Raw genomic sequence first — 20,601 nt, 5'->3', positions numbered from 1 at the left:
TTGATTTGTGTATGCTGAACCAACCTTGCATTCCTGGGATAAATCCAACTTGATCATGGTGTACAATCTTCTTAAATGTGTTTCTGAATGTGGTTTGCTAATGTTTTATTAAGGATTTTTGCACCTATGTTCATCAGAGAAATTGGTCTGTAGTTTTCTTTTACTTGATGTGTCTTTATCTGGTTTTGGTATTGGGGTGGTGCTGGCTTCACAGAATGAATTTGGGAGTATTCCCTACCTTTCTATTTTACAAAGTAATCTGAGAAGGAATGGCATTAGTTCTTCTTTAAAGGTCTGAGAATCCATCTGTTTCTGGACTTTTCTAAACTGGAAGGCTTTTATTACAGCTTCAACCTCATATATTTGTATTTTTTTTTAAATGTAGATTGACTGCATGAAAATATACTGGTTGGGGGATTCACACTCTAGTTCCTGTTCACATAAATGATTATTCATTCACATACTAATTTTACACAAGCTTTTAAAAAAGTATTTAAAGTACATATTAAAAAGCAGAACTAAACAGCAAGTATTTTAAATTAGTTGTACCTACCTTCAAGACTGATGATCATAAAGATTAAAATAAAACAATCTGACAAGTGTGACGTTAAAGGACATTTTATTTACTGACAGAATAAAAACCAAAACTCCGGGCAGTGCAAAATGCACCACTGAACCCGATTACAAAGGACTGGTGTTAATACACAATGTTTAAGCAATGCTACACTTATTTTTGGCAAAGTGCTGTATTGTTCACTCTGTATAAAACTGACCATCTATGAACCAATCAGTATAAAAAATTTCCATAAAAACAAAAAAAATTTAGACAGTGGCTCAAGAAAACAAGCTGCCATTTATGCATAGATTGATGTCTATAGGATATAACCTAACCAAATGTCCCTTTTGAGTTTTCAAGTTGATGAAAAAAAAGGTGTGTCCAGGAATACATTAAGAAGGCACATAGTACAATCTACAACACTTTTCAGTTTCCATAACTTATGCCCTGCCCTTGAAAAGCAAATGTGTTCACCATTTTACTTGAGAAAAACATAAAGTCACTTTTTAAAAAATAACATACAGAATTATTAATTAAAGTTCAAAACCTCTGGAGGAAACAACCAAAAGGGAAACAAAACCACTCACACACTGCAAGCCTGAACACACACCAACCTCCCCAAGTGCTGGTTTGGATTTTACACAAGTCCACCTAGAAAACTAGAACTTCAGGCAAACACAGAGCAAAACTGGGCATTTAACAATTACACATTTTTTTAAAATGTCATAAGGAAAATTCTCAACAATATACAAACATTATCCACATAAGCTGCCTTCCTCAGAATAGGAACTTCTCTTTCCACATGAAGGACACTGTTACAAAGAAAAGTTCTCCTGATCTGTACCTTGCAGGTACCCCTTTCTCCATTTGAACCTCTTTAATCGGTGTCAGATTTCAAGTGAAATTGCTACATGGCAAGGCTGACACCATTTTATTATGTAAGTTTTCTAAATAAAGCATTTTATATAAAATTTTAAGTTTTAAAATAAGTAGATAGGGATGTCATTTACAATACATCAGCATGGCTGATGGCTGTGAAACTATCCATGATAGGAACCCATCTTTAAAAGAGTTAAACTAGTATTTATGGGCCTTATAAAATAAAAGATACTTTCAAGGTAACATAACAAACATACTAGTATCTCCCAGTAAAAGGAGCAGTCTCTTAACTGATTCTAAAACAGAAACTAATACTTGGAAACTTTTCTCACTAATCTATTTAAATGCAGATGTCTATCTTCTAGTTGGATTCCTTCATTTTTTGTTTCCAACTCAAAGAAGATGAGAATCATGAAGATGTCCTTCCTTGCTCTTTTTAAGAATATAAAAAAGAAAATATATTTCCTTAAGGAAGAAGAAGAGAGAGCAATGTAATTCAAATTTCAACACACTAGCATTAAGAAACCAGTCTACTATACAGATTTGAGAAGCAAGAACAACAAGCAATGCTGAATGGCCCTCTCAAGTTTTAAGTAAACCATCTTCTTGCTGGAATCAAAGAACTGATAGAACAAAGAAGGTATGTAAACAGGAACAGTTTGCATGGGAATTGGAAAAATATACAGGAAACTAATGTCTGTGTATTGGGGGGAGCTCCCTGCAATGGGAAGTCTACAATCCAATCACTTTGCATTTTCTGCAAAAAAGTCCCCACCCACTCAGCCACATAAAGCATTGCTACAGAAGATAAATAACGGATAGCTAATCTTCAACTTACAGTGCAGAACGTAATTCGATTAGCTGAGGCAGAAAAAGTAATAAACATAGGGTATACATTATAAAATACTTTATTAATGAAAACATAAACTTTGATGAATGTGGTGCATTGTAAAAGGTCAGAAATCTATTCATGAAGCACTGCCTGTGTGCACCACATATTCCAGACTTTTTCCAAGTAACATTCTATGTTATCAGTTTAGAAACAGTCAGAGCTCCTAAATTCAGAGGGGTCTTATTTCTCACTGCCTGAATTTTTAAGTAATATGCACAAATGTGCATTGTAAACCACTAATAATTACAACAGCAAAAATAACAATCAACTCACAAAATGCATTTTGGCCATGTGACAAAGAATACGTAACAAGTCAACATTCTGTTATTGGCCTTGTGTCTTACACACGGTCAATGCCTCTTAAACATCTCACGACCAAAAACTTCAGCTGCATTATGTAGCCATTTTCTTCAATTCTTACATGTGCCAATTTTAGACAGAAATCTTAGATACTGCCATGAAACCACAGTACTCTATCACAGGTGGTAAGGTAATCCTAATTCTGAGGAAAAAAAAAAAAAAAACAGTGACTGAATTTTTTTGTTTTCCAGGTATAAAGCATAAAAAAACAAGGCCCAGATAAGGCAAACAAAAAGTCAATAACTGATAGAGATGTAAATGTATTTAAGGTATCAAGAAGTCTGAACTAAAAAGTAGTTAAAAAAAAAAGTCTATTGAAATTTATATACAAATCTGTTCATGCTGCCTAACAAATTCTCATGGCTGAACTTCTGTAGCTTGTGAGGTACTAACAACTTGCATGCAATGTACGAAAGAGGCCCCTGAAGGCAGAAGCTAGGTCCAAAAGACACCTTGCTGGTCTGTTTTCAAGTTACCAATGTGAGGCCCTAGAACAGACGTGGTGTAACACATACACACCTTCATGAAATCTCTCCCAACTCTGGTAAACACAAATAGTAACAAATAACTTCTCAGTTTGACAAAACTTTACAGACTTGGCCCCTAAATAGAAAACAAATAAATAAAAGGGGAAGTCCATAGAAAACGCGAATAAAGAAAGAGGGGGATTTAGACTCTTGTTCTAAGGAGACATCTGGCACTTCATTACAGCCAGTGGAAGAACAATCTAAACCACCAACTAACTACATATTTGACCTCTTCCAACTCTAATTCCCCAGTCTAGTCAGAAAAGAGCACAGCTCTTCCTGAAAGTCTCCCAGGGTTCCCTACATCAAGCTGCTACAGGGTTAGTGACAATTAATACTTCACAGGACTAGTATGCTGCCTTTTCCTTGAGAACATTTCATAGACATGCGCTCACGTACTTAGGATTGAGGAGATGGACAAACAAGCTGTTTGATTATGCAGGCAGTGCTACTCTTCTGTCAGTAGCATGAGCTTTCAGATGTGAATGCGTTTAAGTTAATTTCAGAGGAAGTCCGCAGTGAGTGCGGGGACAGATCCGCAGAAGCCATCACAGTGGTGAGAAATGAAGCAACTGGCTAGAGGTGCAGAAAGAGTCAAGTTAACTGGCCTTCATGTGAGCTGAACCCTGCGCCCTGGCCTCATTAGCACCAACACCGTGAAGAACAATTGTGGCAGAAGAACTGCGACAGCCCGCCATCACTAGATTCAGTAGAAAGGCCCTTGGAAGTTCACACGAGGTCCAGTCGTGGACAGCCCCGTTTCCCATCAGTGTGCGATCCTCACAACAACCCTGTGAGGGGGGTGAATGTTATTACTCTCCTGTTGTGGAGGAAACAGGGGCCAAAGTGGTTCAAGATTTTGCCTGAAAACAAAAAATGAAAACTCAAGGAAGCCACCTGTCACTCTTCTCACAGGTGCGATGAAGACGTCACCAGAAGTCCCCCCTCACCCTTGCTTGTCCCTTGGCAGGACAAGCTCCACATCAGAGGTTTTCACTGTTTCTAGAAATAAGAAGTCCATCACTTTTCTTGTGGGGAGACAGAAGTATGAAAAGTCACTCAAGTGTCTGGACAAGTACATCTGAATTTACAGCTGCTATAAGGAGGAGAGTGGGCAGAGCTCGCAGGAAAGAATCCAAACAACTTAAATATGGACTAATGGGTTACTTACAGACATGGGTTTTTTCAAATATAATTTCACAGGTCTAATTTCTTCCCTCTGCACATGAGACAAGTGCTTTTGTCCATGACACCTGATCTGTACCACATCACGTAGTCCCATCGGAATTACTGAATGACTGTTTACTAAAGCTTAATGTACCTGAATTCCACGATGAACTGCATGACTAATCTGGAAAAAAAAAAAAAAATCACACACAGAAAATATCAAGTTTTCTTTCAAAAGAAAGTCCAGCCATAATTCCATTATATCCATGGCAACTATCACCTGTTAATGCTCATGTTAGTGTGTAAAAATGTATTCATTATATACAGAAAAGATTATCAAGTACTGGTCAATAAAGTGTATGGCTGACCCTGAGAATAAATTTTTGCTTACTCAAAAGATTAAGTAATACAAAATAAAATGAAAATTGAAAGATGCCTATTCTCGTATTTGGGGGAAGAAATGTCTTTAAAATGCTGACTAACTTGTGTACACCTTAATAGATTTAAAGACATCCCCAAACACCAAACACTGTAAATGTATTGACATAGTTCCAAAAATATTTTGAAAAAGTTTACAAAAAAAGTAAATGTTAGGAGCAAGGCATTATGTGATACACGGCATAGAAATCTGGTTTTTAAGATAGTGTCTAAATACACCCATAAACTATGTGATTGGTCATCGACTGGCTACGGAGACAGCATTTTCATTGTACATATACGTACATCCCCACACAGATGCACAAACCAAGAGAAACCAACCAGCAAAACTTGAAATTCTTAGTAATTGTACTGACGCGGGCAGGGCTGATGAACCACCCAGCCACTGTGCCTGACTTGCCGGGAGTGGCAATCCCTGGTAAGGTTTTGGCGACGAAGACTATTTCTGTTCAGAGACTGCCTTTCACCATGTTCTTTTATCCACTGAGAAGGGCGAAAGCTCTTGGGTTGTTCCAGAAAAGTTGTATGAGCAGCGAGAGCTGCGACATAGCAGTGGATGTGCTGCCCCACCTCACTCTGGGCTTCCACTCTGAAACAGAAAAGTGGGATGCCTTGAAAAACAAAGTATGTGACTAAGAAAACTCAGACAGACACTTTGCAATTCAGCTGGACACATTAGTTTGTGGTTGGATGAGCATCTCATGGCTGACAGACAAGTTTATGTTTTGTGAACACTGACTGACAGTGGTAGAAAGGAGAAGCCAACTTTTAATAGAAATATGTCGTACAGTTCACAGATGAAGTAGACTGTATATGTTTTATACTTTGAATTAAATCAAGTTTTTCTAGGAGGGGAACTAACACTTTTTGAATTTCTGCATTTGCCAACTTTTTTTTGGAAGTACCTACTTTTCTTCTTACCATTATTATCTTTTTCCACAGTTCTGGGGATTAACGTAAGGGTGTTCCACCATGAGCTACCTCCCCAACCCTTTCTAAATTTTGTTTTAACTTTGGTTGCCTATGCTGGCCTTGAATTTGTGATCCTCCTGCTTCAGCCTCCTGAGTAGCTAGAGTTACAGATGTGTGCCACACTGTGCGGGGCAGTCACCAAAATCTTTTTTTTTTTTTTTTTGTGGTGCTGGGGATTGAACCCAGGGCCTTGTGCACGCGAGGCAAGCACTCTGCCAGCTGAGCTATATCCCCAGCCCTCACCATAATCTTAAAAGGAAAAAAATTTTTTTTTCTTTGGTACTGGGAATTGAACCCAGGGACCCTGTACTACTGAGCTGCATCCCCAGATCTTTTTATTTTTGATTTTGCAGGGTCTCGCTAAGTTGCTGAGGCTGGGTTCAAACTTGTGATCCTCCTGCCTCAGTTTCCTGAGTCATAGGGATTAATAGGTGTGTGCCACTGTGCCTGGCAGGAAAATATTTTAATTCCCAAATTTCATTGATCAGAATGAACTGTGCCAAGAGCACATTCACGTGCTTTCTGTCTACAAATAAAATATTCTAGGAAGTATGTTTTAAGCCCACATTTCAAGTATGTTTTAAGCCCTCCTTATATGCATAAGGAAATTCTGCTGACAACATTTTCTAATAAGAAGCCACTGCTTATATAGACGACAACTTCCAAGTTTTACTTATATTATGACAGGGCACATTTTGGAATGGCATTTACATGTTGAGGTTGCAAGATCTTATCATCTCGAAATATGGCCACACACCACTATAGTTATTGTGTGTCCTCTATATTAAAAGAGAATCAAGTAGAATTGGTCTAGACTATATTAATATACAACCTGAAGGGTTTTAAGTTTCTATTTTTTTGTAGCGCTGGGGATCAAAACCAGGGCCATGCTTATGCTGCCCATGTGCTCTACCACTGAGCTAAGCATCTAGTCCAAGTTTTAAAATTGTTAAGGGTTATTTTACACAGGAAGGGCAGTTGCATGCTTTGCTGGAAAACACTTCTAACACACCCGTGCATATATTTAAATTCGAATTAAAACAGGTTTCATTAAGAAACTGAGAGAGGGCTGGGTGTTCAGCTTGGTGGAGCGCTTGCCCAGCTTGTCCAAGGCGCTGGGTTCATTCCCAGCATCACACATGAAATAGAAACTAACAGGAGTTAATATGAAGAAGTGGTTCATAAAAGGTGGGCATCTGAGTACCTAGCCTCCCTATGCAAACTAGTAACAGAGATCACACAGTCTCAAAGGTAAGTATACTTACTCTGCGCCCGTGAGTCTTATAAGCAGCTTTTCCTGGCCCTACAAATGTTAAATGGTGAACTATTAAATCACTAGTAAGATTTAAAATGCTATTTTAATTTTACTGTTAGGATGTGGTCAACTTTTCTTTATTAAAACTGATTTACTATAGGTTATTAAAAGTACATATATTACTTAAGATTAATAATAGCTCATAAACTTTCACAAACAATATGTATAAAGGCTAAAATGCAATAAAATGCACGTGCCAAAGCTCATTATAATTATAAAGCACCTTACTTTTACGTGCTTTATGGTAATATCCCTGAGGACAGACAGCATGGTAGCAATTTAACTTTTGAAAGACATATGGTTTATTGCCTGCTTAGAAAACACAGATCTTTGTCATTGTCATTATTGTTGTTTTGTGATGCTGGGGACAGAACCCAGGGTCTTATGTATGAGAAGTAAATGCCCTACCACTGAGTTCTATCTTTAGTCCCTAGAAAACATGGATGTTTACTACCCCTTTAGCCTCCTAATTTTCATAACATCTCATTCTATCTGGGCCTTAGAATTTCAAATCCAAAAATATGAATGTTAAAAAAATTTAGTTACTATTATAAAACTATAATAATTTATAGGATTTTCCTAGTACAAAACGAATTCATATAAAGTTTGGTATATTCTTTTGATAATTTATGGAAAAATACTATTTAACTATTCTATCTAACATGAATGCAAAAAATAAAACAAGAGAAAAACATTTTCACTGCATCAAAACCACAAATACATTATAACCAGATACAGTACATGATCCTGGATTGGATGCTGGTTTGGAAAAACTTGAAAAAAGAAAATGTCAGTATAATTTGGGTAGTAGTGTAAAAATTTACTGAAGTAAAATGGTGATCACTGTCTAAACAAGCAGGTTTTAAACAGTATATATAGCCTGGTCCCATTTGGGGTAAAAGCAAGCATATGATTATGTAGGTATGGTCACATATAGAAAAAACAACCTGGAAGGATCTACCTTAGGGTATATATTCACCTATGGGTCATGAGAATGTCATTTCAAATTTTAAATGTTCACATATTTGCATTTCCTGTATTTCTATAATAGTATGTTATTTTACAAAGCTGCTCACTAAAGACACATACATGTACTTTTAAAAATGAAAAGTAAATATACAAATGCCAGTAAGTTTAAAGTAATTATTAATCATGCTAAATTTCTGAGTGAAATTTCTTAGAGATAAGATTGGAATCAGGAGGGAAGAATTTTTAAGACTCGAAGAAATTAAAACAACTACAAAGCAACTAAATCAACATCACCTCCAAAAAGTTGTACTTTGAATTTTTGTTGGAATGCCTGAAGCACCTCTTGACAAAATTATGAGGCTAAACAAGTGTCAGTTAGATGGACATCTCCCTCCAAGGATCTTGTCCAGTCTACAACCTGCATAATTTAACTACATAAGCACATTATTTTTTCATTTTGGTACAAGCAAAATGAAATATGTTTAACCTCACAAAAGATCATTACAATATTGAGACTTGATAGGGCAGCAAACTCTGGTAAAGTTAAGAGTTTCCTGGGCTTTGTTTATGTTTGGCAAACAGGAAACAGAATATATACACAATGATCTTGTTGGTGGAGTCAGGGCCTGGACAATCTAGAAAGAGGCCCTTTGGATGACAGTGAATTGCTTTAAAGTATCCAAATTCATCTGGACCTTTGACCTAAAAGAAGGAATTAAGTTGATGCTAACATCCCTCAAATGCTTTAATGTCACTGGGAACATGTTACTGAAATGTATAATGAACTAGCTGCACTGGGCTAATAATGAACATGGTGATGGGGCGTTATTTTAGTGGGTGGGGGCAATCTCAGATATATTCCTTGGATATGTTCTCTGGATAAAAGTCACGGAATATCTGGAAGTTTGGTTTGGAACATCAACATCTTCACTCACTGGGTACCCTGCCTGAATTTACCAGGCCCTCTCTACCCATCTGAAATTCAGACAGAGCACTTAAGACCACTTGAACCCCCATAAAACAATCAACCATCATTTCGGTGTGAAATTTTGCCTCTGTAAGGTCGAAGATAACTCTTTGAACAAATATTTTGGTAAAAGTCTTTCTTTCATGTTTAAGATTTTTTAGGTTTTCAAGTTTAAGCACCATTTAATGTGGCCTAGCTAGGAATATATAGAAAAAAGTAAGACATAAGACATATTGTTAAGTGTGTTAAGACACACTGTTCTAGCCAAATTTGATACTCTAGATGATCCAGTCTATAGTGTGCCCGAATTATATTCTAAGATACTTGGCAGAAATGCCAGTCTTTTATTTTCCTTCAGTAGAATTTTATAAAACAATTTTATAAATGAGAGCTATTGCTTAACTGTAACCATGCTACCACTTTTCAAAAAAATCTAAAATGAAGAAATTTTTATACCACTTATCACCTGTGCACTATGCACATGCCTTCATAAATCTCTCACAGAATTACTTTTGCATCTTCCTAAAAACTTAGCTTTGAATTGTAGCAGAAATAAAGAAAACACATGCTCAGCCGACTACCTGCAGAGAATAAACTACTTGCAACATACCTGGGACTACTTGGGTTATGAAATTCATCAGTCCCACAGCTGGCCTCACTGAGCCCAGGGCAGGAGTTATGCACAGCATAGACAGACATGCTGGGATGTTCAATGAGAAGGTTTTCCATAGGACTTGTTTCCACCTTGATAGTGGTTAATCCACCTGCAGTAAAACATGGGGGAGGGGTGATAAACCAGCTCTCCTCCATTGGACAGGACTCAAACTGGAGGAAACAGGAATCACTTGTATCAGCCAAGCATTCCAGAGATGCAGGTAAACAGGAAAAAACTGAAGGGTGCTCTGTAGGTGATTCTTCATTGATGTCTTCTTCTTCTTCTTCCTCTGCTGAGAAACCAGTGCAAGTATCTAGATAGCAGTCCACATTGCAGTTCACATCCATGGGAGGATGATCATCACAGTGAGCAGTCACGGTGGAGCCACCCATCAAAGACACAGCACAGAAAAAGGAGAGACAAGACTGTTAGCTGATTACATTCCTCCCTTTATTTAGTTCAGAAACAAAATTATTTATATTTATTCACAATGATTGTAAAATAATTTCCCAGTACTATATGTTGGGGAATGGGGGAATATTACACTGGCTTTGCAGGAATGGTTTTAGGACTATTTTTATTCTGCTGAATAAACATATAATAAGCCATAAGGGTTACTGCTTGTCTAATACGAGGTTTTCCTATTAAAGGGCCTCTGATTGGATCAGACTGTACAAGTTACAAAACTGGAAAGCCTGACATCAATCAATTTTACTGACTGATCATCTGGCCCAAAATGTTTGCTGAATTTTTTTCTTTTAGAAAATGTTTGTTTACACTTTTTTTTTTTTTTCTTTTTTGGGTACCAGGGATTGAACTCAGGGACACTCAACCACTGAGCGCCAGCCCTATTTTGTATTTTATATAAAGACAGAATCTGAGTTGCTTAGTGCCTCACTTTTGCTGAGGTTGGCTTTGAACTCCTTATTCTCCTGCCTCAGTCTCCCAAGCTGCTGGGATTACAGGCATGCACCACTGTGCCTGGCCTTGTTTACTCACTTTAAAGGCTTAAAAATCATCAGTTACTGGTTTACTTATGCAAAAAATGACATGTGAGAGTTTACTTTTGCTGTGAAGATTAAACCTTGAGTATATCTCACCAATGAAATCAACAAGAATCCATTCATCATCTTCTTTCTCGCTAAATTCTGGTTCTTGGTTGGAAGAAGTATTGACTTCACCCACAAACATTTTATTCAGCCTCTGGAACATTATTAAGGCAAGACTGAGACTTTGGCTGGGTGTATTTATAGCTGAGATTTCAAAATTCTATCTTCAGTTAACCCAACAGCACAGACAGGAGATTAAAGTGCACAGGGTGCTTATTCAGCTTAGGTGAGAAGCAAGAAAAGTCATCATTCCTAAAATAAAACAGAAAGAGGAGGTTATTCCAAATCAGCATATATTTACACGTGTACATTTTAAGAGTACACATATCCTCAGACGAAAGCACTCACTTTAGCCTACATTCTACAGCTAGTCTCTTCCTGCAGGAGTCAAACCTGAGACATTCAATATCTCTTATTTATAAAACATCATGAATTGAGTATCCAAATGCAATCTATACACATCTTAAAATGCAAAATAAAAAGGCAGGAGTTGTTTTTCTCACACCTGTGCTTTTATAAGGGATGAATTTGAAAAATATATTTCAAACTACAGGGCTAGGGGTATAGCTCAGTAGTAGAGCTCTTGCCAAGTATTCATGAGTCCTAGGGTTAAATTCCCAGCATTGCCAAAACACACACACACACACACACACACACACACACACACACACCCTTTACTTCATACAGTAGTTCCTCTCTGATATAAGCAAAAACTACATATGAAGAGTCTTGTCATATGAGGCTCCAATGCCCAGAAGTCTTCCAGTGAACACGGCAACTGTGCCTGGTGACCACTACTATGCCAGGCCCCAGTCTTCCTGGCTCTGTTTCCCTTCCATTCCATAATTCTTGTCTATGATTTAAGCATAACTGACTACATTTAAAAATCAATGCACACTCCGGCCTCTAAAATAATCCCTATATCTGGCATGGAGAAATTTACACTGTAGAAAACTGAGCGGGGCAGCAAGTGGAGCTAGAGACACCCTTCCCTGTGGAGCAGCTCAGCTGGGGATCTGGACCCTGGCGCTCTGCTGACTATGAGATTTAGGAAGTTATGCGACTTTCAGTTGTGAAGAGTTCTTACTTCAGGGAGTTCTAGTGAATTCTAAATGGGAAAATCCAGTTTGCTTGATCTTATCACAGAGTTTCAGATTTATTATCCATTTTTACCTGGTTACTAGATAGCATATTCAACTGCTCACATATCAAGAGTTTTTAATCCCCCCACTTATTCATCAACACTGCCCTCTGACACCTTCTCAGTAAGCAGAAGTAGCCCCAGCAGTCACTGAGGCAGAGAGCCAAGCAGCTACCCTTCACGCCTTCTGCTGCCTCCTGCCCACCCAGTTCTCAAACTACCAGCAAACCCTGTGCACTCTGGCCGCACACGTAGCTCAAATCTACCCACGGCCCCTTCATCTCTCTCATCCTAGTTGAAGCCAACTTGTCGCCCCAGGACTTTGCCAAAACCACCTTCTAAACAGTCTCCCTCATCTTACTCTTGTTAACTGGGTTAATGCAGGCAATGTGTTTGGTACACATATACTTGGCACAAAGATTTCTGTCTAGGTCAACTATTAGTCTATAAATATTTACTGGGCACCTATTAGGTATCAGGCACATACTGAGCACAGGGGAGATGGCAGTGAACGAGGCCCTCCCACAGCAGGTGACGTGACCTGGTGGGATGAAGTCATGCATGAAGAATACTGGACAGCCCTCAGAATGTTCTGAGTGTACTCCTGCAGTAAATGGCTTTAACCATGTGGCAGCCAAGACCAGGAAGGAAGGGAGGATGACAAGGAACACTATGGAAGAATGTAGATAAGTGAGAATGTGGTTCGAGATCCAGATGGAAGGTGATGAGAGCTGTCTGGGGGCTAAGCAGGAACCAGATCCTGCAAGGCTTTGTAAGGTAGAAGTTAAGAGGGTGGAGGGAGACAGGAAGACTGGATTTCTGCCTTGGCTAACTAAGGGATAGTGGCACATTTAGGGGGACCAGTATTGCAGAAAGAACAGGTTGGGCATTGTGGACACGCTGCATTTGGGGAGTCTGCAAGATGATGCATCTGGAGATGTCTAGTCAGCAGCTGAGTACAGGACACTGGAGTTCAGGAGTATGGTCTTAGCTGGGGGGACAGATCTGGGATTTTTCAACACAAAGCGGATGATAGAAATCCTAAGAATGGATGAGATTGCCCAGGGATGGTGAAAAGAACCTCACTAATCAGTTTTTATTGCAAGACTCAGCTTTGAATAACATCAGACTCTTGACATTTCACTTTCAAAATCATCATCTTCAGCTATGAAAGTAGTTGAGAGATGTAGCTGAAGAGACTCTTGCTGAGTTTGATTCCTTGTGTATAAACGAGACTGTACCAGTTGTTTGGCACAAAACTACAAAGGTAAAACAGTTCAAATAAATGACATTAGGACATTCTGTGGTCACAATTCATCATCCTCAGTCATTAATTAAAAGAGGGTAAACAGGAAGTATTACTTGCATAATCAGTCTTCCTGAAATCTTCTGGAAAGCAACATGGCCAAATCATGAAAATTGGAGCTCTAGCTTGAGAACTTAAATTCAGTAGTATGGTCCATATAAGACATTAATAGTGGGCTTTGGAGGCTGGGGGTGTAGCTCAGTGGTAGAGCACTTGCCTAGCACATGTGATGCACTGGGTTCAATCCTCAGCATCACATAAAGATAAATAAAATAAAAATGTCCATCTACAACTAAAAAAATTTTTTTTAAGTGGGCTGTGTAGTTTGCATGACCTACTGTGGGGTATGATAGTTATATCCCCAAAGATGAGCTGATCCAAGTTCTGATATAAATGAATACTTTTGAACATGTAAGTTAGGAGGAAAAAAGACATTTTTCTAATAATTCCTGAGAACACAGTACTGGATTCTGGGTCTGTATCAGCTAAGTAGCTGGAGCTGCTGGGTGACTGGCACCTACAGGGGTGCTAGTCCTGAATGAGTGCCTTGTCCTCCACTTGTGATACTGCCTGGGGCAAGGTACTGGGGCCCAGGCCAGATTAGTAGCAGCTACAGGGCAGAAAATGGAAAACATTGCTGGGGCAGCTGCAGAGTTCTTAAGTACAAAGTACCCCTCTGGCTACACCTCCAAACCCATGGAGTGGAAACTGCCTTGTACCTGGAACACGTACAGCTCTGCCGGAGCAGCTCCTGAGGAGCAGCACAGACCAGTGATTTTTTTTATGCCTCCAGGTGTCCCATGTGTTCAAGGACAACAAACCTGAGGTGGGCAGAGTGCAGAAAGCCCAGTCAGGTGAGGGAGGGAAGAGCTTCATTTGCCTTGAGTCACTGCTGGTATTACTTGACATATACCTGCTGGGTCCTGTTTGAAAGGACCCAAAATGGAGTCTCAGGGGAAGAGCAGGAGCACTGGCCTGGGTACCAGCAGAAGCTCTGGCTCTAACACAGGTGGGTGGAATTATACAATTTGGCCCTTCAGAGTCTTAGTGTCATTGTTGGAAAAATGGGCAGACAGCATCAGGTTGCCTAATGGAGATCCCCACACGCTTCTAGCTCAGCAAAGCAGTGAGACTGGTCTAACTATACAGAGCGAAATTCCTTCAGTCCTGTTTTCTGTGGGTGTCGCAAAGGACAAGAGGCTTCTGGATAGACCCTCATACATTAAAACTGTCTAGTGAGGTGGCCTCCAGGCACATAAGGTGAACAAATACATGAAATGTGACTAAGGTAGTTGAGGCACAGAATTTTTCATTTAAATCCACTTAAATTTAAAACTTGATATTTGAGTCAAACTTTGGAAAACTTTCAAGTAAGTATGTTTGGAACAATTAAGGTCAACTGTAAACTTCAGATATCTAAATACACATCAAGGATTTCCAATGAGAATTTTGCATCTGAATTAATATGTTGTATATAAAGTATACACTGCAGTGCATTTGAAAGACTTAGAACCAAATAAAGTAAAACAGCTCCTTAATGATTTTTACCTTGATTACCTGTCAAAATAATAAATATTGGACATATCAGGTTAAATAAACTATTAACAAAATTAATTTCATGTTTCTTTTTCCTTTTTCAACATGGCTACTAGAAAGTTTAAAATATATGTGGCTCATGTTGTAATTTCTATTGTAAGTGCTGTTTCAGGAAAATCTTAAAATCTTAAGGGCCTATCCTCCCACTGATGACCAGAGATCCTGCATAGTCACTCCTTTTCTTGACCTTGGCTCTTATACAGGGGTGGAGGCTCTCAGAGGGGGCTGGTTCTATTTGGAGCTCAAAAGCAAAGCAGTGCTTTAGACTTTTCTCCACCCGACATAGCCACTGACTATTTGATATTCTAGGACAATGATAAAACTAAAAGGAAAGTTCCAGAAGAGCATAAATTCTAGAAGATACATTTACAACTCCTGAATTTAGCAAAGAGGTAGGTGTAAAGAAGGCTGGGTGGGGCAACATGTCTTTGAGGCACCTGCAAGGTCTAAGCTGGAAACAGCCTCAGCCCAACAAGACCTCAGTGGAGAAAAGAAACAAAGTGTCCAGGCACAAGCATTAGGAAAAGGCTGTTTCAGTCCCTGTCCTGCCTGGCTCAGAATACCTCCACCCCTTCCCTTTTAAAAATAAATTATATTTTTCATTATAAAATAGCAAAGTCACATTAGAATGTTGAGAAAGCAAGTTAGTTATTATTCCATTGTCTTGTTGCAATTGTTGTTAGCATGTTGGTGTATTCTAATTTTTTCTTCTACAAAGTTTCTTTTCATCATAGTTTGTAGCCTAGTGAATGCACAATTTTGTATCTTGCTTTGTTACTTAGCATTTTATCATTGGTGTTCTTCATATTATCATACTAGTAGAAAGTTCTTTTGGGAGCTGAGTTCAATATTTATGGATAAGAGCATTCAGTTTGAGAACTGAGCATGCATTTGCTTGGTTGGAAGACCTTGTGAGTATAACTTATCTTCTCATTTTTGAGGCAGGTAATACACAAGAAGTAAAGGTCAACTCCAAGGTAGCCTGCTTCCTTAGAAATTTTGGCTCTGTGCTGCAACCCATGTGAATTCAGGATATTTAGTAACCTCTTGATGGGACAAGTACCTCAAGTCCCTGTCACACTGATAAGTGTTCTACAAATTGTAGCTCTAATTATTATATAGACAGTTCACAGATAAAACATCCTTAACATAGGATGATAGTTATATTACTTACTTCTCAGTGCCAATGTGAGGATTAGGTGTGTAACACTTAGAACAGTGCCTGGCACATAGCAGGGCATTTGTAACTATTAACTACGAGTTCACTCCAAGCCAGCAGTGAGAATGTGGGCTGGCTTTGGGCCTGTTTTATCTATAAACTGTCTACACAATAATTAGAGCTACAACTTATAAAATACTTATGTGTGATAGGGACTTGAGGTACTTGTCCCATTTTACTGATGGGGTAATTGAAGCTCAGAAATTAATTTGCTCAAAATCGACAAAGCCAGTCACAGGTGGAGCCAGCATTAGAGCAGGAGTCCCTTTGATTTCACTTCTCTTTCTCTGCACATGATCTCTCAGGCTCCACCTAGCCACAGCTCTGTTCTATGAACTTTGGAGAACAGCACTTTTCAGTTGATTTTGGCTGCCAGTAGGCGGCACCAAAAAAGCAACATTTTCAAACTTAAAAAAAACAAAACAAAAAACAACCACAACTTTGATGAGTGCAGCTGTGGCTCCTTAACAGTTTTGAAATATCAGGTGGCTACACACACCTTCCTTGAAAAGCAGCCTCAAAGTATTTCTACCACTAGTTTCAAAAAATAAAGATGTTGATTCAAGTAATTAAAAAAAAAAAAAAAAAAAAAAAAACGAACTGCAGAAAAAACAAGCCAAGAAAGTTGTCTTTGTTCATTCTACATCTCCTCAGTCTGGTCCCCTAGTTTACACTGCAGGTTAAGCCCCTAGGGAGCCACTGCTATCTTGCCTCAAAGTCGAAGCAGTGGGAAAAGGCAACAGTGGATGTTTAACCTTGAATTTGAAAGCGGAGCCATGCCTAAGAAAAATATACAAGGGGGCAGAAACGAACAAAAGGTAGGATGAAGAAAACAAAAGCGACCTGGTCACAGAAATTATGTCCTGGTTTCAGGCAGGGACCTTTGAAATTATGCTGCCAGTTCAGAATAAGAGTGGTTGCAACCCTAAAATCAAAAGCTTTCCCAGTACTTTTTCCACCTACAAATGAAAAACGGATTTCATTTACTAAGCAAGTGATTTCAGGTTCTTGGGGGCGGTCTTATGACCTCTGTTTAATGACCCTAGGATCACACCCTCTCCCCTTTTTCTCAATATTACTTTGCATTGAGAAAAGACTCTTTTAGCCAGGGATGCCCAAGTCCTTCAGAGATACATATGGAAAGGGGCTCCTCCTTAATCTACTCTAAACTGGAATTAACCTACTGAGCAGATGTGCTCAGAATATGATCAAACCTAGAATTTCCACGTCAAATTCATTTGCAACTTTGAAACAGTGAACATCATTTTCTTTTAATGGGCTGTGTGGCCCTTAAATTACTGAATCTCTCTGTGCCTTGGGTCTCCTGTCTATAAATAAGACAGGCCTGCTTCATAGGGTTATGGTGAGGACCATCTGGGATAATGTATTTAAGCCCTGAGCTTAGTAGGTGGCACATTCTAAGTACCAGTGATCAAAATGATTAGGCTCTAAATGACGGGGGAAGAAATGTCCTCTTTCCACAGGTGCAACTTCAAACCGTGGTGTGTCAGATCAGGTCGGGTCAGGAACAGGTCACCGACAGGCGGACATTCAGGCAGGGGCGGGTCCCGGCTAACGGAGCAGGTTTCCTGGTGCTGCGCTCCGGTGCGCGACCCTCTGCTGGGAAGGCAGGCAGAGGGGCAGGAGCGCAGCGCGGGGAGGCGGCGGAGCGCGGGGCCGCGAGTGCACACGCCGCTGCCTCGGAGCGACGCGCCCGGGCGGCGTGGAGCCCCGACGCCGAGCCCCGAGCGGGCGAGCCCATCCAACGGCCGAGCGCCGGAGAAGGAGTGGAAGAGGGTGAAAAGGAGGAGAAAGAGGGGGAGGTCCTGCCGCGGCCAGAAAAACAGGCCACGCTCGGGGGAGGAGGCAGAAACCGAACACCCAACCGCCGCCCAGCGCCGGGGCTCGGTCCGGCCCGAGTCCGCACCCCGGGCCGCGGGGGCCGGCTCAGCGCCAGCCAGAAGCGGGCGGCGGCGAGCCAGGGAGCGAGAGCCGGCGCCCCCCGAGGACAGGGCGCGCGGCGGGCCCCGCCGGGCCCCGGGCCCCGCCGGCGACGCCGCGGTCCCGGCCCCGCCCGCACTTACGTGGGCCCGAGCTGCAGCAGGGGTGCGGCGCCGAGGCTCCGCGGCTCGGCGGGGCGGGCGCGCGGCGGGGCTGCTGAGGTAGCTGCGGCGGGGCCGGGCTGCGCCTCGCTCGGGTCCGGGCGGCGGGCGCGGGGCCGGCTCCAGCCCTCCTGTTGCTGCCCTGGACGCCGCCGGCCCGTCCAGGTCCTTTGTTGTTGTGCAGCGCTCGGAACAGCTGATCGGCCGCTCCGCCCGCCGTCGGGCCCGGCCGCCCCGCCCCAGGGCCGCGCCAGGCTGGGCCCCACCAATCGGCGGCGCGGGAGCCCCGGGGCCGCCCTGCGAGAGGTTGTCACCAACGCACGTGACCTGGCGCGGAGCCGGCAACGCTCCCGACTCAGGAACAAGCCCGGGCAACAAAGCCGGGAGTCGAGCGTGCTGCCCCGGGCGAGTAGGGGCGTCGGGCCCGGGGCCCCCGCACTGGCGCTGCGGGAAGGAGAGCAGGAAGGAGTGCGAGGAAGAGCGGCAAGACCGGGTGTCACGAGTTCTTGGGGGCACTGGGAACGTGGAACAGTTTTATCCTCTAAGAGAAAGTTTAGGTGGCCGAGAGTGACTCCAGGATCCCATTCTGTCCCGTGTAGGGTAAGCCTGTAGACAACGTGCCCAAGGCAAACCCGCTTCTGGGCAGTCCTGCTAAGGAAGTCGGAGCCGGATAGAGGGTGCCAGCCCACACAACCTTTTTAAGATATGCTGTGTTAACACACTGGGAGCTGACTGAACTTGCCCCTAGGATCCTGACTATGGACAGGGCAGAAGCCAGGCAAACATGCCATCAGCCCAGGCCTGAAGGCAGAGAACAGGAACCACAGGGCCCTCTGTTCCAGCAGAAAAGAACAACCCTGGATGAAGCAGAGTTAGGAGAGCTGCTTCTTTTCCAGGCTGTGCAGCTAAGCTCTCATGTGACCCAAAGAGTTTATGGCCTCTCTTCTGCTCACATACCTGCAAACTGTGGATATTCACACGGGGCCTGTGCAGCCTACCTACTCACCAGACTATTTATAGTGAGAAAGTGAGACAATGACTTAAAAAATACTTTACACACCAAAACTCCCTGCACATACAGGTAGATTAATTGTCTGGCAAAGGAGTCAACGTTGATGCCTGGCAGTTCTCTGGATCCTACTTGAATAGAGATGTAGACCTCTGACCCAAGTGAAATGTATAGCAACCTATGAGAGGTCTGTCTACCATACATTACAGTAGAAAGATTTTCACACTCTGACCCTCACAAGGATCCTGTAGTCAGTTCATTTCCAATAATACTTGTTTTAAAGAGTATATAAATTAAAGTTCAGGGAATTGTCTGAAGGAAGTAATGATTAAAATATGATGGTCATCTGACCTTGTAAGTTACAAGACTGTCGTTTGTGGACTGGATAGTCTCACAGAATTGAATGTGGACTGGGTTTTAGATTTTGGCAAATCAGGTTCATCCTAATATTTTCTCTCAAATTCAGTGCTATGTTAGGAGTCTCCTTAGGAGTCCATGAAGAAACCATCTTTCTATTCAGAGCCAAAGTATGATAACAATTATAAGGGCCTTTTTTTTTTTTTTTTTTTCAGTGCTGGGGATTGAACCCAGGGACACTTTACCACTGAGTTACACCCCCAGTTCTTTTTATTTTTTATTTTGAGACAGGGTCTTGCTAAGTTGCTGAGGCTGACCTTGAACTTGTGATCCTTCTGCCTCAGTCTCCTGAGTTGCTGGGCTTATAGGCATGTGCCATACACCCAGCAAGGGTCTAATTTTTTAAAAGTCAAAAAGTTCTATCTTTTTTCATGTCAATAAGTTTTATTTCATTTAAAGGCAACATGTGAAAGCATACTAATACCATGTTATGATAGAGAAAACAATGTGAGGTAGATGATGTTCCCAAAGATGGCCACCACAATCTCTCCTTTGCCACAAAGTAGAATAGTTACCCTCCCCTTGAAGCTGGGCTGTCCTAGCTACTGCTTTGACTAATAGAATGTGGTAGAAATAATGTTCTGATACTTCCATGCCTGGACACTAAGGAAAACTGACAGCTTCTGCTTTGTATTCTAGGGAAAGCCAGTCACCATGGAAGGAGACACCATCATGCTGTGAAGAAGCCCAAGCTAACATGTGGAGAGGCCACATGGTGAGAGAGAGAGAGAGAGAGAGATGTTTTACCAGCCCCTAGCTGTCCAGTCTATCTCAGCTGAGGTACCAGGCATGAGTGTAAAAGCCCTCCAGGAAGTTCAGCTTCAGCAGACATCACATGAAGCAAGTGGAAGTAAGGCATCCCCACTGAGTCCTGCCAAAATGTCATATATGGAGTAAACATTATTATTGTCTTAGAGTACTAAATGTTGGAGGATTTTTTATTGTATTTTGTTTGTTGTTTGTGTTGCTCAGGGCCTCAAGCATGCTAGGCAAGAACTGTACTAG

The 20,601-nt window shown here is 41.3% G+C and overlaps 2 protein-coding genes across 3 annotated transcripts; one reads left to right on the top strand and one right to left on the bottom strand.

The window, feature by feature from the left end:
- Positions 1-602: 602 nt before the first annotated feature.
- On the bottom strand, positions 603-18,376 carry Tp53inp1 (tumor protein p53 inducible nuclear protein 1). 2 transcript variants are annotated; one of them, XM_047553562.1, is made up of 5 exons: positions 18,153-18,376; positions 10,798-11,058; positions 9,653-10,010; positions 7,057-7,094; positions 5,274-5,408 (listed from the first exon to the last, which is right to left on the bottom strand). In XM_047553562.1, exons 2-4 carry the CDS (start codon positions 10,907-10,909, stop codon positions 7,073-7,075), a joined length of 492 nt encoding a protein of 163 aa, XP_047409518.1. In that variant the 5' UTR covers positions 10,910-11,058; positions 18,153-18,376; the 3' UTR covers positions 5,274-5,408; positions 7,057-7,072. The 2 variants fall into 2 exon arrangements, with proteins under 2 accessions (XP_047409508.1, XP_047409518.1); XM_047553552.1 differs by lacking the exon at positions 7,057-7,094 and having other exon boundaries at positions 603-5,408.
- LOC124980375 (translation initiation factor IF-2-like) lies at positions 16,845-20,512 on the top strand. Its single transcript, XM_047545908.1, has 3 exons — positions 16,845-16,886; positions 17,553-18,770; positions 20,236-20,512. Exons 1-3 carry the CDS (start codon positions 16,845-16,847, stop codon positions 20,275-20,277), a joined length of 1,302 nt encoding a protein of 433 aa, XP_047401864.1. The 3' UTR covers positions 20,278-20,512.
- The last annotated feature ends 89 nt before the right edge of the window (positions 20,513-20,601 follow it).

This window comes from Sciurus carolinensis, chromosome 1 (genome assembly GCF_902686445.1).
Source record: "Sciurus carolinensis chromosome 1, mSciCar1.2, whole genome shotgun sequence".
Taxonomy (NCBI): Eukaryota; Metazoa; Chordata; class Mammalia; order Rodentia; family Sciuridae; genus Sciurus; species Sciurus carolinensis.
Note: the sequence above shows the minus strand (reverse complement) of the source record. Positions and strands in the feature narration are given on the sequence as shown.

Coding starts and splice junctions, on each gene's coding strand:
- LOC124980375 (XM_047545908.1), top strand. CDS start 16,845: ATGCCTAAGAAAAATATACAAGGGGGCAGAAACGAACAAAAG. Junction 16,887..17,552: donor GGGGCAGAAACGAACAAAAG/GTAGGATGAAGA, acceptor CTCTTTCCACAG/GTGCAACTTCAAACCGTGGT. Junction 18,771..20,235: donor CCCATTCTGTCCCGTGTAGG/GTAAGCCTGTAG, acceptor TTTGTATTCTAG/GGAAAGCCAGTCACCATGGA.
- Tp53inp1 (XM_047553552.1), bottom strand. CDS start 10,909: ATGTTCCAGAGGCTGAATAAAATGTTTGTGGGTGAAGTCAATACTTCT. Junction 10,011..10,797: donor GATTCTTGTTGATTTCATTG/GTGAGATATACT, acceptor ACTGCTATCTAG/ATACTTGCACTGGTTTCTCA. Junction 5,409..9,652: donor CATAACCCAAGTAGTCCCAG/GTATGTTGCAAG, acceptor TTTCTGTTTCAG/AGTGGAAGCCCAGAGTGAGG.